The 17,100-nt window shown below is 43.7% G+C and overlaps 1 protein-coding gene across 10 annotated transcripts in view; it reads left to right on the top strand.

Moving 5' to 3' along the window:
• The window catches only part of HHAT (hedgehog acyltransferase), a 1,065,929-nt gene that overhangs the window by 225,043 nt on the left and 823,786 nt on the right, over positions 1–17,100 (top strand). For all 10 annotated transcript variants that reach the window (XM_063918275.1, XM_063918278.1, XM_063918281.1 and 7 more), the window contains one exon: positions 3,933–4,127. In XM_063918275.1, coding sequence (XP_063774345.1) covers positions 3,933–4,127 — 195 coding nt within the window. The remainder of the gene's footprint in view (positions 1–3,932; positions 4,128–17,100) is intronic.

Below are 17,100 nucleotides of genomic sequence, written 5' to 3'. Positions count from 1 at the left end.
GCCTTCATAATAAGGGAGACGGAGGGGCATAGCGGGTGGGAAAGAAAATGCGTTGATCATGATATTGAATAAAATATATTATGGGGGTCATTCAGAGTTGTTCGCTAGCTGCTTTCGGATGCTGCGCAGCGATCAGGCAAAAAAATTGCACTTCTGCGCATGCGTATGCGGAGCAATGCGCACGCACGTCGTACTATTACAACGAACAATGTAGTTTTACACAAGGTCTAGCGAAGCTATTCAGTCGCACTGTTGGCCGCAGAGTGATTGACATGAAGTGGGCGTTTCTGGGTGTCAACTGACCGTTTTCAGGGAGTGTTCGGAAAAACGCAGGCAAATGCAGGGCGTGTTTGTGACGTCAAATCAGGAACTGAATAGTCTGAAGTGATCGCAAGCGCTGAGTAGGTCTGAAGCTACTCTGAAACTGCATAAAAATTTTTTGTAGCCGCTCTTCAATCCTTTTGTTCGTACTTCTGCTAAGGTAAAATACACTCCCAGTGGGCAGCATCATAGCGTTTGCATGGCTGCTAAAAACTGCTAGCGAGCGAACAACTCGGAATGACCTCCTACATCTCTCGCTCACAGTGCTTTGTCTGAAAGTCCCTGAACATACTTGCTCTGATCAATATTTTTGCCTAAACAGGAACCGGTCCCTAAATATTGACAAAGTTTTATAGCTTAGTGATTTTCTCCATAGCAGCCACAGGTGACATCCTGCTGGAAGGTAATGACTAGGGAGGCCAATCCCGGGCCGTTTTTTCAATCCCGGGATTCGGGATTGAAAAACGATCAATTTCCGGGATTCCCGGGATCCCGGGATTGCAGTAGGGATCAGTAAATACCGATTTCTATCCCGAATTCTTGGTTCCAGTCTATTCAACACTTGATTCAACAGTTTATCTGGTTCCGTAAAAGACCCAGAATTGGATATGCCACTCTTTCTAGATTTACTAGTTCCGGTGGTGTTCAACTACCTAACATCAAAACTTATTATCATGCGGTGTTACTGAATAGAGTGCTCGATTGGACCAAGAATGGGGATATCAAACAGTGGGTGAAACTTGAAGGGTCTTGTATGTTACGACACCCTGAGATTTTCCCATGGTTACCCCATATTGCAAAGCTTTCCCCCCCCACCCGACAATTTCTCCAACAATAGCCGTTTGGAAAAATTTACGACGTCTGCCCTCCATTTCCTCCCCTTCTTGCCCACTGACCTCTTTTTTAGCTAATAATGAGTTCCCTTCCGGCCTTAACCCCAAGCATTTTCTTCATTGGACTGAGACGGGGCTCTTCAGGGTCGGTCAGCTGATCGCAGCGTCTCAGGTGAAACAGTTCTCCGAGATTAGGCAAAATTGGGACATACCTCAGACGGATTTTTGGAAGTTTCTGCAAGTCAGACATTTTATATTAACTAACTCTGCACGATTGGCATTTTCCCGCGAACTAACTCCATTTGAAAAGCTTTGTGTATCCCCCCAACCCCTAGCCCACTCGGTTTCTACTCTTTATAAAATGCTACAAAACTCCCAAACTGACACCAAACCGTCTTTTGCCCGCGCGTGGGAAAAAGATCTTGGTTTAACATTCTCACAGGAGGAATGGGAATCTATCTTCCTCAAAGCGCACGCTAGCTCCATATGTATTCAGATTAGAGAGACCCAGTACAAAATTCTCACCCGATGGTATAGATACCCCTCCATTCTTCACACAATGTTCCCTGCTGCCTCAAATAAATGTTGGCGCTGCTCCTCAACAATAGGTACGATGATTCACATATGGTGGGATTGCCCACGCCCGAGACCCTTTTGGAACGAGGTAATAAAGATCTCAACCGAGATCTTAGGTGTTCAGCTGCCAGAAGATTCTGCGTTCTGGCTATTGGGTCATTCTTCGATTCCTGTCTCCAGTTACAAGAAATCTCTGCTGAAACATCTTTGTAACGCAGCTCGTGCAGTTATACCTGTACTGTGGAAATCCTCATCCCCATCTACTAGGAGGGATTGGTTCCGCAGAGTAGATACCTATATGGTTATGGAAGATTTACTCCTTACCTCCACTTTCCGACTATCAGTTTTTAGGACCACCTGGGCTCCCTGGCTTGATTTTAAAACGACAGATGCTTATAAACTTTACATCTCGTAATACTGTGGCTAGGGAGGTTTCCTGACATTGTTTACGCCTTGCTATTGGTACCCTTCCCAGGGTGCTTTCCCTGCTTTCCCTTTTTCTCTTTTTCTCTTTCCCTTTCGCTCCTTTCCTGCCTCTTCTTTCCTTTTTCCTCTTTCTCTTCTTTTTTTATTTTCTATATAAAGTTGAAAGTTTAAAGTTTATTGTGTAATTTGGGATGTGCTCAGGTATTGAATGACAAGTGTTTAGAACTTTCTGGATACTCAACTGGCTGAGCTCAATTCAACTTCTCTACATTTAGTACAGTGTAGTTCCGGTCTAGCTTACTGAGACTATTGTATTTGAGCACGATGTTTTCAATGTACTTTGTCTTCTTTCAATAAAAATCAGATTATAAAAAAAAAAAAAAAAAAGAAGGGTGTAGGGAGCAGCGCTGGAGGGTAGGTAGCGGTGCAGGAGGGTGTAGGTAGCGGCGGGGAAGGGAGGGAGGGTGTAGGTAGCAGTGCAGGAGGGTGTAGGTAGCTGGGCGGGAGGGTGTAGGTAGCTGGGCGGGAGGGTGTAGTTAGCGGTGCAGAGGTTGTAGGTAGCTGGGCGGGAGGGTGTAGGTAGCTGGGTGGGAGGGTGTACAGTAGGTAGCGGGGAGGGTTGGTAGCGGCGCGGGAGGGAGGCTGGGTGTAGTAATAACACTTAATATTAGGTGGGCGCCAGCCATGGACACACTGAACGCGGCGGCATTTCAAATGAAGCGCCGGCCGCCAGCCAACCAGAGCAGGCGGACCAGCAGCCAATCAGGGAAGCGGCCGCAGCAGTCGCTCCTGATTGGCTGCCACGGCAGCTTCCCTGATTGGCTGCCGGTCCGCCAGCTCTGATTGGCTGGCGGCCGGCGCCACATTTGAAGTGTCGCCGCGTTCAGCGTTCATCTATGGCTGCCGCCCGCCTAAGTGTAAGTAGTATTACTTACACACACTCCCTCCCACACATGCGCAGTGCAATCCCGTGAATCCCGGGATTGGATGCTCCAATCCCGGGATTCAAATCCCGGCATTTTTGGGCCCAAATCCCGGGATCCCGCCGATCCCGATCCCGGGATTGGCCTACCTAGTAATGACCTCTGCATTTTAAAATCTGAAAGGCTAACTTTACAGGCTCTTTGGCAAATTCCTCTGTTGGTACGCTCAACAAAAGGGAACAAGTATCTCCTGGTGTTGGGCACATAGTAATTCTAATTAGTAAGAAAGAGACCTCACCCTAGAATCCTGAAATTTTGGGGCAGGTCCACCAGGAAAGGTTGATCTGTAGGTTATTTGAAGCCTAGTTTGATGTCTTTAGGCATACAGATATGTTTCTTATACATCCTTGCTGCAGTCACACTAAACAGCTCTTAAAGTCGTGCCATGTCGTGGCAGGACTCAGTAGCGCCACTCTTATTTTTTTTTTGCATTTTTTTCAGGAAAAATGCATTTTTGACAAAAAGTAATGTAATAAGACACACTAGCATCTTCTGCTGATTATAATGATATGCTTGTGCGTCCCATCAAATTACTTTGCGTCTAAGACACATTTTCCCAGAAAAAAAAAAGCAAAAAAAGACGCTCGGCGCTACTGTGTCACACGGCACTCACACGTTATGTGTAACACGACTTGTAGCGCACGAAGCAAAGATGTAAGAGGACACATACCAAATATATGCCTTATTGCATGTACAGTATACTGTGTAATACACATAGCGGTGTATATTTTATGCTTTTGTCGGTGTGTTTCGTTTTGTTTCCTGTCAAGTAACCTAATGTTTCTGTTTGCAGTATCGCCCTTGGCTCCTGATGGTGTACGGCATGGCAGCCTGTTGGCTTGTATTAGGGACCAAAGGCTTTGTTGCCATATTATTGAATTCATTCATATTCTATGGAATAGCACAGATGAAAATGCCACTTATTACATGGTTGAGCTCCATACTTATGCTTTTAATATTGCATAGTGAGTCGGTGGAAAATATTCAGGTAAGAAGTTCAAGTTATACAACAGAATGACTTTGTTGTGTATATTATTGAAACTATACAAGTATTTGTGTAAAAAAAACCCTGATCAAATCAAATTAAAAAAGTTTGAAAACATTTCACTATATATTAAATAAGACACCATCCACCCTCCCCCATTTCCCAAGACTTGTGGGTCTTGCAATCCCTCCAAATGTCTGAGCAGAAATGGGAAGCTCACAGTACCTGCAGCAGTTTAAAAAAAACAAACAAACCATACAATATTTATTTTGGTCTAATTCTGCTTTTACCGGTAAATGGAAAAATTGCCATCATTTTAATTGTAAGATAGACAATGGAGAACACATAATCATCATCTGCCCCCTCATCATCAATGCTTATTGATAAGGTATCACAAAGCTCTAGAGTGTCAGACTTTCTATGCAACTGATCATTCAGAACACAAATTATATATTGGGACACAACAAGGTCTTATGGAGAAGATGCAGACATGAGAACGTTCAGTCTAGAACAACATAATGGGAATGTCGGTTGTTATTTATTTAATGTTGTAAATGTGTTAAATTATTAGTGTGACTTAGAAAATACATACAGTAGAGGTCATCTAGAGATAATTTGTGAGGTGATGTAATTTCTCATTTGCCCATGATCCATGTAGGTTTGTTAAATCTGCGACATGAGGAAGAGATAAGGAAAGTGTTTGTCTGCACAAAGACTTTTAAGATGCCAAATACCCATTTTATACATGGTGTCTGGTTGTGTTCTCTTGTGTACCAGGGAGGTTTTTAGAGTTAATACCTCCCAAAGCACGGAGAGTGAAGTTTGCACTGAGATGCTCACAGTCTGTACCTAAGGGGGATATCCAATTAGCCCCGTTTTTTTACCGGGGCTAACTGTCCCGCCGGGGGCTATCTAATTAGTCCCGATAAGCTGGCGCGTGCCGCGGCTTATCTGGGATTTTGTTTCACCTGCCTCCGGCAGGCGAAGCAGAATCCCCAGAAACAGCCCCGTTTTCGTCCGTTTTCACTGAACCGGTGTGTTTTCGGGAGAAAGGTCTTTTTTTTTATTACACGTAGTCTATCTGGATAGCCTGTAAAAAAAAATAATCGGTGAAACATCAGAAAAAAATCAGATAAACGTCCGAAAGCGGACGTTTTTCGGAACCCGATGTTTTAACGGGGATAATTGGATATCCCCCTTTGAGGTAAATGGAGGGGTTTTTATCTCCAGTCACCAATAATCTACATTAAAGCATTCCATAGCTGCTCCCTGATGAGTGTGGAAATACACTTGCCTGATTTACCTGCCTAGTGAATGCAGTACAGATGGACACTGTGGAGAGGGATCAGTATGTGATCTCGGCAACCGGGATCCGGCGGTCATTATATTGACGTTGGGATCCCGGTCATTAGAATGCCGACAGGGGGGCAAGCGCAATGCTTACCACAGGTTCTATCCTTCCTCTATGGGTGTCGTGGACCCCCACAGAGGGGGAATCAGCTATCTCGCCAGTATTCCAGCGGCTGTATGGTGCCCCTGGTGGGATCCCGGCGTCTGTATTGTGACATCCGGGATCCCGTCCGTCAGCATGCTGACCACAGACCTGCGGAGAGATCCATCTGTTGTAAGCAGTGTTAATTTTGTCAACAAAAATTTTGACTAAAAGTATTGGGTGACTACAGTTTATTTCAGGACTAAAATTAGACTGAAATGAAAACTAAAAACTGTGATTCATTGATTAAATCTCAACTACAACAAAGCAAAAAAAAACGACTAAAATTAAATTTAAAATCCTTGTCAAAATTAACACTGGAAGTAGGGTTTTACATTTTTAAAGAACAAGTATGTGTTCTCAATATTTACAGAAAATAAATGACTTGCTGTGATAAATTTGATTATGTACTGCACTTGTTTGCTATAACAAACTTAAAGCATTGATTTGTATATAGCAATTGGGGGGAGCAGGTTACACCTACTCAAATACCTTGTTTAGAGGGATATGTACTAAGCAGTGAAAAAAGTGGAGAAGTGAGCCAGTGGAGAAATTTCCCAAGGCAACCAATCCGTTGCTCCATACAATTGTATAGTATGCAAATTAGAAATGTTACATCAATGCTGATTGGTTGCCATGGGCAACTTTTCCACCGACTCACTTCTCCACTTTTATCACTGCTTAGTACATGTCCCCCCAAGTATGATATATAGGAGCACTACGGTAAGTCAGACTCAGTATTTAACATATTCTCAGCCTATTGAGCCAACATTACTAAACACATAGTTAATGGTATGCAAACTTCTGAAGGGAATTTTAGAGAAATGTTCTTCAGTAAAAATCCATTACAGTATCATTAAATTATTTGCAAGTTATGGCTAAAACATTGGCTAAAATTAAAACTGAGATGCACTAATTAAATTTTGACTAAAAGCAAAAGAGAAAAACAAAAATGTGACTTTAAACCAGCTATAATTCTAATTAAGGGAGTAAGGGCAGTATTCTGTTAGCTGCGGTGAGTTGCCGTAGCTAAAGGATTCTACCGGGGCTATCCAATTTACCCCATAAACCGGCATTTGTCGGGGATTATGCAGAATCCCCGATAACCAGCCCCAGAAGACCTGTTATCAGACGGTAAAACATGGATCCGTGATGTTATCACGGATCCCATGTGTAATTGGCCGATTTACCGTACTGTAAAAACGGGCTGATATTGAATAGCCTAATAGCGTTATCGGGCTAAAAAGCCAGAAAATCCATTTATCTAGTTCTCATACGCGAGTATTTGTTAGTCCAGATGCGAGAAACGGGTGGTGGCCAGACTGCCATCATGACCGCTTGTAACCTGACAAACGACCTATAGAAAACTGATCCCCATTGCCACCCACAATCAGTCAGCGCAAACAGAACCCTCTACTTGCTCTTACCAGCCAAGCAGGGGTCCACAGCAGCTGGATTAAAGGATACTAAAAATGTATTTAATTTTCTTCATGTTCATTTGTCTGTGTTTTCTTGAGATAGTAGTGTGGTCATTTTTGGAGACTTGTACAGCTTTTTCCTGGCCTGTTTGAGCATACTAATCTAATTAATTTTTTTCCTTTTAAAATTGGTGAATTACTTGTAAGATGCCTGATGAGGACAAACTAGTATGAAATCCACTTTTTATATTATATACTGTCTGTACTTAAGGTTGACACCCAGCTGAATGAATTTCATTTCTTTATTAAATACAAAATAAGAGTGAGTACTTTAAGCATATATTGAAAGAAATGATGGAAATACATTCTATCAGCAGTAATACAGGAATGGTTCTGCTGATAAAGTGCACATACAGTGTGTGTATGTGTGTGTGTGTCCAGGGGGTGGTTTGGTTGTAGCTGCTTTATAGTTTTTACACAATTGCTATTTTAACCCGTGGAAGAAATTTTCCACCTTTTTAAACCTCATGTCCAAAGAATAGGACTCAAGGTGTTTGGAGCCCATCGATAATCTTTCCACATGCCTGTTAAACTGACAATGTTCAAAAACAACTCTCTTTTCACATAAAACCAATTTAAAACCAACCAAGTTATTTAACCCGTGTAATCCATCTGGATGGAGCTGCAAGCTTTTTATCCAAATGTAGGCAAGATGGTACTTCTAATTCTGGGTATTTTGCTGACTATACTTTTCTTAAATATAATAATTTTAGAATAACGTACATGGGGCCTGATTCTGAGGAGGGAGTAAAGCAACAAAGAGCAAACTAACTGTGCACAGTGGAAACCATAGTGCACTGCAGGTGGGGCAGGTGTAACGTGTGCAGGGAGATTTAGATTTGGGTGGGGTGTGTCCAAACTCTAATCTAAATTGCAGTGTAAAAATAAAGCTGTCCAGCATTTGTGGGCTGCATGCAAAAGCAAACAGTATTTACCCTGCATGCAAAAATAATAAATGGAGTTGCACCCATTGCATTGTAACATGGTTTGTCCAGGTGCACAGTTACTTGTTCTTTTGGCACATATTCAGTCATAAAGGTGATCTTTCAGTACTTCTCAAACACTTTGAAGGAGAAGCCAGGCATTTCACTTATATTTAAATGTTCTTTAATTAGGAATAAAATGAGCTTGCAGCATGTGACTTATGTACATCAGTGGCAATGGGGTACACATACCAACCACCATGTGGACTTATGGCTGTCGACAGAAAACCCACATCAGCAACAATAAGGACCTAGAGAATGATTATGGATGATGTGTCAATGGACCTAAAATAATGACAATGGAAAATCTGCTGAGCCCTTTGGATCTACAAGAGATCTGATGGAGGATCCACTTTGGCAGTGTACTGGAGTGTTGACGAGGGGTCTTCTTAATGTTAACCTCCAGGGAACCTAAACCGTAACTCCAAGGATGATTAACGATCACATTTTTAACTTGCTTAAGACTTTGGAAGTCTATAGGACTTGTGAGGTTAGACCTAAACCCCAGATGACTATGGGGGTGTTCAGAGTTTTACGGTATTAGCATCATTGTTATGTCTTTGGACGCAGCAGCGATGTGAATATATGCTAATACTGTAGCAGGGCGTCTGCGGGCAAAAGATGCCTTTTGCCAGCATCGCAGATCTGAGCGCTGCATACGAAGACACAGCATCAGATCACCATATGGCCCCCAAGGCTTCTCAGAATGTTTGTTACCTCTCCGTAGCCATAGTCAGTAAATCTGCATTTTAAGACACAGAAGCTGGACATGGCACTCCCACAAAACGGAGGTGTCGCGCTGCCCAGTCCCCAAATGGCATGCTGCGGCTTGGGGGCACTGCATGTGATCTTGCATGTGGAGATCTGCACATTCACAGTGTGGCATCAGCTTATGCTCAGATCTTTAACCATCAGAGCCATACAAAGACCATTGCTTTTCCGTACAGCTCTGAATCAGGCCCAGTTACGGCTCGCTTACTGTATATTATATGGCATGTTTTCTTGTATTGTGTCCCTACAAAATCTTTAACTGTGACAGCTACTGTAAGTGGCGTTCACTGTTTACAAGCTGAATTTCTATGCAGTATTACTTATTGGGGTTGTGGTCTACTCTTCATACAGCAGGTACCCACATTCCTGTAACGGTCCATTACTTCTCTGTTTTAAGCTGATGTTTCAGTCGGATGATGATGTTGTGGATGCCCCTTCACTGTGAACTTCTCATGTGCATGAAATAGTGGTACACAGGGAAAAATGTAAAACACATCTACCTTCTGAAGCAAGCATGTATGGCAGCATAGTGGAGAGGGGCACAGAACTGTAAAGGTGCCCACGCATGAGTTGATCCAGCTGCTCAACACAAGAATTGAGCGACCAGATCATTATTCAGTTTCACCACTGGTTATTCTTCAACCCTGTCCAGTGTTCTTTCAAGCAGATGGGGATAGAGTTTCTCTGCATAACGGGCCATTGATACATGATGCTTCTAGTTGCAAGGTGTTGAAAAATCAATCTCCGGAAATAGTGGCTGCAGCGGGAAGCAGCACCCACCCATCCCCTGAGTCTAGGTCAGGACTCTGCCTAAAACAGTTGGCACAGGAAGGCTCTTAGGTCCCCATACAGAATTTGTCATGTTGCCAATAAATATGTTCAGCCAGACCCTTTTACATACACTTTCCAGCATACTCTTCTCAGTAACCACACACTGCCCAGCCCCAAAAGCATCCATGAATGTTATATGATTCTCCGTTATGGTCAGTTTTTAGGAGGGCAGGTATAGCCGAACATGTGCAACAGTGTATAAGGGGTGAAGGGTGAATGTCAGTGTACTACAGTGGGAGTATATGAGTAAGGGGAGTGTAACTGAGGGTGAGTTTTGGAGGACAGGGATTTTACCTGAGGGTGAATGACTTTACAGTGACAGTGGCGGGCACGTTCAGTACTGTGCACATTATGGTCCAGGTGTACTGGTGTAAAATATTATATGGAAGAGTTATTTACAACTTATTTTGCCCTAGATCTGCACATACGATATCAAGCAATAAGGTGCAATACAACGTCCCTTGGTTAAAACTCAATTTAGGAAAGGGTGGGGAAATGGCAAGGGAGAACTGCTGCAAATATGGGAGATTGATTGATCGATCGCATTCAGTGGTTAACATTGATGGCTTGAATATAAGTCTGACTGATCTCTGCAAGGATGCAAACGACGTGACTTTTGCATACAGTGCATCCGCAGAGGCGTATTTATGCATTTTTGCGAATGTCCATTCTATTCTGAGTCGCACAGAACTTAGCTGGATCTGTCTTTCTGTGAAGTTGGGCGTTTCTGAAGGGGAACTTTGCAGTCACAATGCGATTGCATAGGACAGCCCTCATTTATGGGAGTGTTGTGAGTCATTCATGCGGGAAAGGAAGCCTGTTTGTGATGGATCTGTTGCACCTAGCAAGGGGTTGGTACAATTGCTAACACCAGGGCCGCCATCGAGGAAGGACAGATGGTGCTTTTGTCCCGGGCCCGAGCAGACAGGGGTCCTGGATGGCAGCCATGCAAACACAGACCGCAGCGCTAATGGCATTTCAAATGTACACCAGTTGTGACCCAGTAGCCAATCAGAGCTTCCAGACTGGCAGCCAATCAGGAGCCGTAGGCTCCAGATTGGCTGCCCTCCTGATTGGCTGCCGGTTCGCAAGTTCCAGTTGGCTCACGGTCGGTGCCATATTTGAAAATTCCGCTGGCCCTGTCTGCACATGGCTGCTGCTTGCCGGTGCACTAGCTTCAATTGCTTGGCGCTGTCCTCAACACTGCCAACTGGGCCCTGAGGCCGCTGCTTCTATGGAACACAGAGGGGGAGGAGGGGTCACTCTGTCCTCTCAGCCCCTCTCTGCTGTGGGCTCAAGTAAGTAATTGTAATAATCCCTGTCACCTTCAGCCTGTCACCCTCTCCCTCTCTATTTACCCCTGTCACCCACTCCCAGTCATACTCTGTTTCTCCTTGTGACCCTCTTCCTCTCCCCATCACAATCTCACCTATCACCTTCATACCAACACCCTCATCCCTGTAACTCACCCTGTGACCCTTTCTCTTTTTGTCATCCTCTGCCTCTCCCTGTGACCCTCTGCTTGTCATTCTTCCTCTCCCATTCATTCCCTCCCTATTTATCTAACTATATGAAGCTTAGTAAAGCTTTGTAATAAAAAATAATTGCAATTGAGCAATGTAGTGTGCAGCCACACATCCAGTCCCTTGCAGCCTGCAATATTGATAATTTTTCACAAAATACAAGGTAAGCTTCAAATAGTTAGAATTTTCTAGTTTAGAATTCTCTAGCTTTCTATGTGAGGGCAGGTAGCTCAATAAATAGTGTGTCTGACTGCAATGCCACAGGCAATGGGTCCTAAACCCGGGTATGTCAGCATCTTGAAATAAAGGACAGTGATTAACAAAGAGCTCTCAAGTTAAGTTCATGAATGTTGTATAGGTATTAGTGATAGAAGGGGTGGGGGTAGGAGACAGGGGAGGTTCGGAGATGCTGGGCTTCGAAAAGGTGGGGAAGCTACAAGTGACAGAAATTCAAACAAATAATTGACAAGTGCCTCCAACACCACCCCCTACCCTCTAGTGCTGTGTGCAGTGGCACAGCCCGCACATACCTAGTTACGTCCCTGCCTGTTACCCTCTTCCTCCTCCTTCACTCTATTACTCTCCCTGTCGTCCACTGCCTCAGGGAGGCCTTGTTTACGCACCAATTTATGTCCCATTCCCACTACAGCTCCACCCACATTTTTCATAGCTCCTCCCACCTCTATGTCCTGCCTTTCCTTCCCTGGGGTGCCCTGCCAATTTGAACAGTCCCAGGACCCCACAATTTCTGATGGCAGCCCTGGCCAATACTAACGGTGATGATAATAATATGCTAAATCCATTCCATAATATCTTAAATCATTTCCATATTATGCTAAATTAATTCCATAAATCTACTACACTGCTCAAAAAAATAAAGGGAACACTTAAACAACACAATGTAACTCCAAGTCAATCACACTTCTGTGAAATCAAACTGTCCACTTAGGAAGCAACACTGATTGACAATCAATTTCACATGCTGTTGTGCAAATGGAATAGACAACAGGTGGAAAGTATAGGCAATTAGCAAGACACTCCCAATAAAGGAGTTGTTCTGCAGGTGGTGACCACAAACCACTTCTCAGCTCCTATGCTTTCTGGCTGATGTTTTGGTCACTTTTGAAAGCTGGCGGTGCTTTCACTCTAGTGGTAGCATGAGACAGAATCTACAACCCACACAGGTGGCTCAGGTAGTGCAGCTCATCCAGGATGGCACATCAATGCGAGCTGTGGCAAGAAGGGTTGCTGTGTCTGTCAGCGTAGTGTCCAGAGCATGGAGGCGCTACCAGGAGACAGGCCAGTACATCAGGAGACGTGGAGGAGGCCGTAGGAGGGCAACAACCCAGCAGCAGGACCGCTACCTCCGCCTTTGTGCAAGGAGGAACAGGAGGAGCACTGCCAGAGCCCTGCAAAATGACCTCCAGCAAGCCTCAAATGTGCATGTGTCTACTCAAACGATCAGAAACAGACTCCATGAGGGTGGTATGAGGGCCCGACGTCCACAGGTGGGGGTTGTGCTTACAGCCCAACACCGTGCAGGATGTTTGGCATTTGCCAGAGAACACCAAGATTGGCAAATTCGCCACTGGCGCCCTGTGCTCTTCACAGATGAAAGCAGGTTCTCACTGAGCACATGTGACAGATGTGACAGAGTCTGGAGACGCCAAGGAGAACGTTCTGCTGCCTGCAACATCCTCCATGACTGGTTTGGCAGTGGGTCAGTAATGTTGTGGGGTGGCATTTCTTTGGGGGGCCGCACAGCCCTCCATGTGCTCGCCAGAGGTAGCCTGACTGCCATTAGGTACCGAGATGAGATCCTCAGACTCCTTGTGAGACCATATCCTGGTGCGGTTGGCCCTGGGTTCCCCCTAATGCAAGACAATGCTAGACCTCATGTGGCTGGAGTGTGTCAGCAGTTCCTGCAAGACGAAGGCATTGATGCTATGGACTGGCCCGCCCGTTCCCCAGACCTGAATCCAACTGAGCACATCTGGGACATCATGTCCACCAACGCCACGTTGCACCACAGACTGTCCAGGAGTTGGCAGATGCTTTAGTCCAGGTCTGGGAGGAGATCCCTCAGGAGACCATCTGCCACCTCATCAGGAGCATGCCCAGGCATTGTAGGGAGGTCATACAGGCATGTGGAGGCCACACACACTACTGAGCCTCATTTTGACTTGTTTTAAGGACATTACATCAAAGTTTGATCAGCCTGTAGTGTGTTTTTCCACTTTAATTTTGAGTGCGACTCCAAATCCAGACCTCCATGGGTTAATAAATTTGATTTCCATTGATAATTTTTGTGTGATTTTGTTGTCAGCACATTCAACTATGTAAAAACAAAGTATTTAATAGAATATTTCATTCATTCAGATCTAGGATGTGTTATTTTAGTGTTACCTTTATTTTTTTGAGCAGTGTATATAAAAGTGAAAATTTGTCTCTGTCTTGCTATACAAATCCACAGTTTACAAGCGAAGATCATGAAATTTGACATTCAATCATATTAAAACACGCCGGAGGCAACTAAAAAAATTAGAAATCCCTAGCACCCCTAGGGGGGGAGACAGCAGCATAGAGTGTATCAGGAGACAGCATAACTCTGGAATTGCTGGAGCCATGTACTCACAAATTGGTACACATATGCCTCACAGTCTGAGAACAAACACTGTGGTGGGAAAACACCCCTAGCACCCCTAGGGGTGAGGCAGCAGCACTGAGTATTTCAACAGACAGCATAACTGCCTGCAGCAATTTACAACAAACTTGGGGGGTCATTCCGAGTTGCTCGCTTGCAACTTTTTCCAGCGCTGCGATCAGGGTAAAACTCAGAAAAACTGCGTATGCACCGCAATGCGCAGGCGCGTCGTACGGGTACAAAGAGGATCGGTGCTGGGCGATGGATTTAATGAAGATTCCATTCGCACAGCCGATCGCAAGGTGATTGACAGAAAGAGGGCGTTTATGGATGTCAACTGACCGTTTTCTGGGAGTGTTTGGAAAAACGCAGGCGTGTCCAAGCGTTTGCAGGGAGGGCGTCTGACATCAATTCCGGGCCCAAAAAGTCTGAAGTGATTGCAGCGGCTGAGTAAGTCCAGAGCTATTTAGAAACTGCAACAAACTTTTTTGTGCCGTCGGCTGCAAAAGCGTTCGCACACTTGCAAAGAGAAAATACATAGGCGGCGACTATCTGATCGCAGCACAGCAAAAAGTTGCTAGCGAGCGATCTGCTCGGAAAAACCGCCTTGGTACACATATTACTTACACTATGGGAACAAACACTGTGGGAGTCAGACACCCCTAGCACCCCTAGGGGTAGAACAGCAGCACAGAGTATGTCAGCAGAAGGCCTGGAATATTTTACACCAAACTTGGGACATATCTGACTTACAATCTGGGAACAAACTCTGTTGGGGATAGACACCCCTAGCACCCCTAGGGGTGGCCCAGCAGCACAGGCTATTTCAGGACATGCATAATATGTCAGTGATGATTTACAAAATGTTCTATGGTTTTGAAGGTAAAAAAATAAATTGCCACCAAAGAAAACAGCTACAAATGGTGGAAATAAAACAATTCCGCAAGGAATATAATGTTAGCGGCAATCTGTGTGTTTAATCTTCACATTGATTTTTGTAAACGAACATTCTTAAAATCCCGGCCAACGCCGGGTACTCCAGCTAGTGCTAAATAAAAACCATAATATGTCAAATCCATAACATGCTAAATCCATTCTATAATATGCTAAATCCAATCCATAGTAAAACCAAACCAAACTCTCTTTGAAATTCCTCTGGAAGTGCTGATAATAGGTGCGCAGAAATACGTAAGTATCATCCCGTTGGACACCTTCGTGACCCTAGTGAGGTCTGCCTGTTTTGCGCTCTGATGCCAGTGTAGCAAAAGTAGTTGTGCCCTCCCTTCTCCCTGACACAAAGGAACTATCTCTCCTTCACTGCAAACTCCCCGCTGGGGTAAGAATATGGCAGATACTAGACTATGGCTAGAGTATTCCACTCAGGGAGAAAATGGGCGGAGGTTGAGCATAGCCACTATACTGACATTGATATCTGCCAGCTTGCACTACTAAAGAGCTATGTACACTAGGCTTAAATACAGCTTTATTTTTCTTAATCGGCTCCCACTATTGGAAGTCACTTTATTGTAATAGCAAACTGCTAAAGCTCTATCCACATTAACACTGTATCCTAAATTATATTCACGTTTTCTCAGTATAGACAAGTATAAACTCACCTGGAAATAAAAATAAAAAATAGAAACTGAGACTTAACTAGCGCGTTCTCAATTCCTGCTGACTCTTGTAGTTCCACAGAGTTCCATTAATCATAATTGGATGCCATATGGAGAGAAAAAAGTATGTACAGGTTGAGTATCCCATATCCAAATATTCCGAAATACGGAATATTCCGAAATACGGACTTTTTTGAGTGAGAGTGAGATCGTGAAACCTTTGTTTTTTGATGGCTTAATGTACACAAACTTTGTTTAATACACAAAGTTATTAATAATATTGTATTAAATGACCTTCAGGCTGTGTATATAAGGTGTATATGAAACATAAATGAATTGTGTGAATGTAGACACACTTTGTTTAATGCACAATGTTATAAAAAATATTGGCTAAAATGACCTTCAGGCTGTGTGTATAAGGTGTATATGTAACATAAACGCATTCTGTGCTTAGATTTAGGTCCCATAACCATGATATCTCATTATGGTATGCAATTATTCCAAAATACGGAAAAATCCGATATCCAAAATACCTCTGGTCCCAAGCATTTTGGATAAGGGATACTCAACCTGTATATAGTGAAGTACTGTTTTAATGGTAAAACATATATAACATACAAATGAATAAAAATACACAGATATCCACAATATTACATAATCCCTTCAAGCAAAGAACAGGAGGACAGGCTAATTACCAGATGATTCTGAACTGTGGTTTAGACAGTTCTGAAAATGCATGCAAGATGTTATATGGGATTTCCGGATAGTCCCACCATGCAGGTAACAGATCTTACCGAGTGCTGGTCCTTTTAACCTCAGTGACCATATCTTGGCAAAAGAAGAGATCTCCCTGCTAGAAAAGGGTCTCAAATATGCACCGGCACTTTCTCTAAACAAATTCAGCACATACGTGGATTTGCACAAATTTATAAGAACATTATGCATCAAGAAATTCTTCCTGATGAAAGAAGACGGTACCACTATAAGCATTCCAGAATCTACAGACACTCCTTTTAAACCAAAGTCAGTTTTTAATCCAATGCACGTTAAAGGAAATTTTATAGAGACTTTTTTAAAACTAGTGTCGGATGACATTCAACAGATGGAAACGAGGATTCCCAGACCCAATCTCACTTTTAAGGAACGAGAAGCACTGAAAAGTTTGAAGGCTAACGAGGATTTGGTAATCATACCGACTGACAAATGGGGGGGGAGTAGTCATCATGACAAGGGAGGAGTATGAGAGTGAAATAATTAGACAAATAGAGGATAGGACCACCTACTGCCGATTGAGATCGGATCCAACCGAAAAAATACAAAAGGCTTTATGTGAATTGGTAGAAGAACATCATCAAAAGGGAATCCTACAGGAAAGGGAAATGAGGTTTATCTGCATTACAGAGCCTGTGATCCCAGTGATTTACGTCCTGCCGAAGGTTCACAAGGACCAAAAGAAACCTCCAGGGCGTCCAATTGTCTCAGGGATAGGCTCAATAACCTCTAATTTGTTGGAATATATTGACTACTTCCTACAGCCATTAGTCTCTAAGAACAAGACCCACTTAAAGGATACGGGAGATTTTTTGAGGACTATGAAGGAATTACCGTGGGAAGAGGGACTGTTAGTCACATCCGATGTTC

This window comes from Pseudophryne corroboree, chromosome 4 (genome assembly GCF_028390025.1).
Source record: "Pseudophryne corroboree isolate aPseCor3 chromosome 4, aPseCor3.hap2, whole genome shotgun sequence".
Taxonomy (NCBI): domain Eukaryota; kingdom Metazoa; phylum Chordata; class Amphibia; order Anura; family Myobatrachidae; genus Pseudophryne; species Pseudophryne corroboree.
Note: the sequence above shows the minus strand (reverse complement) of the source record. Positions and strands in the feature narration are given on the sequence as shown.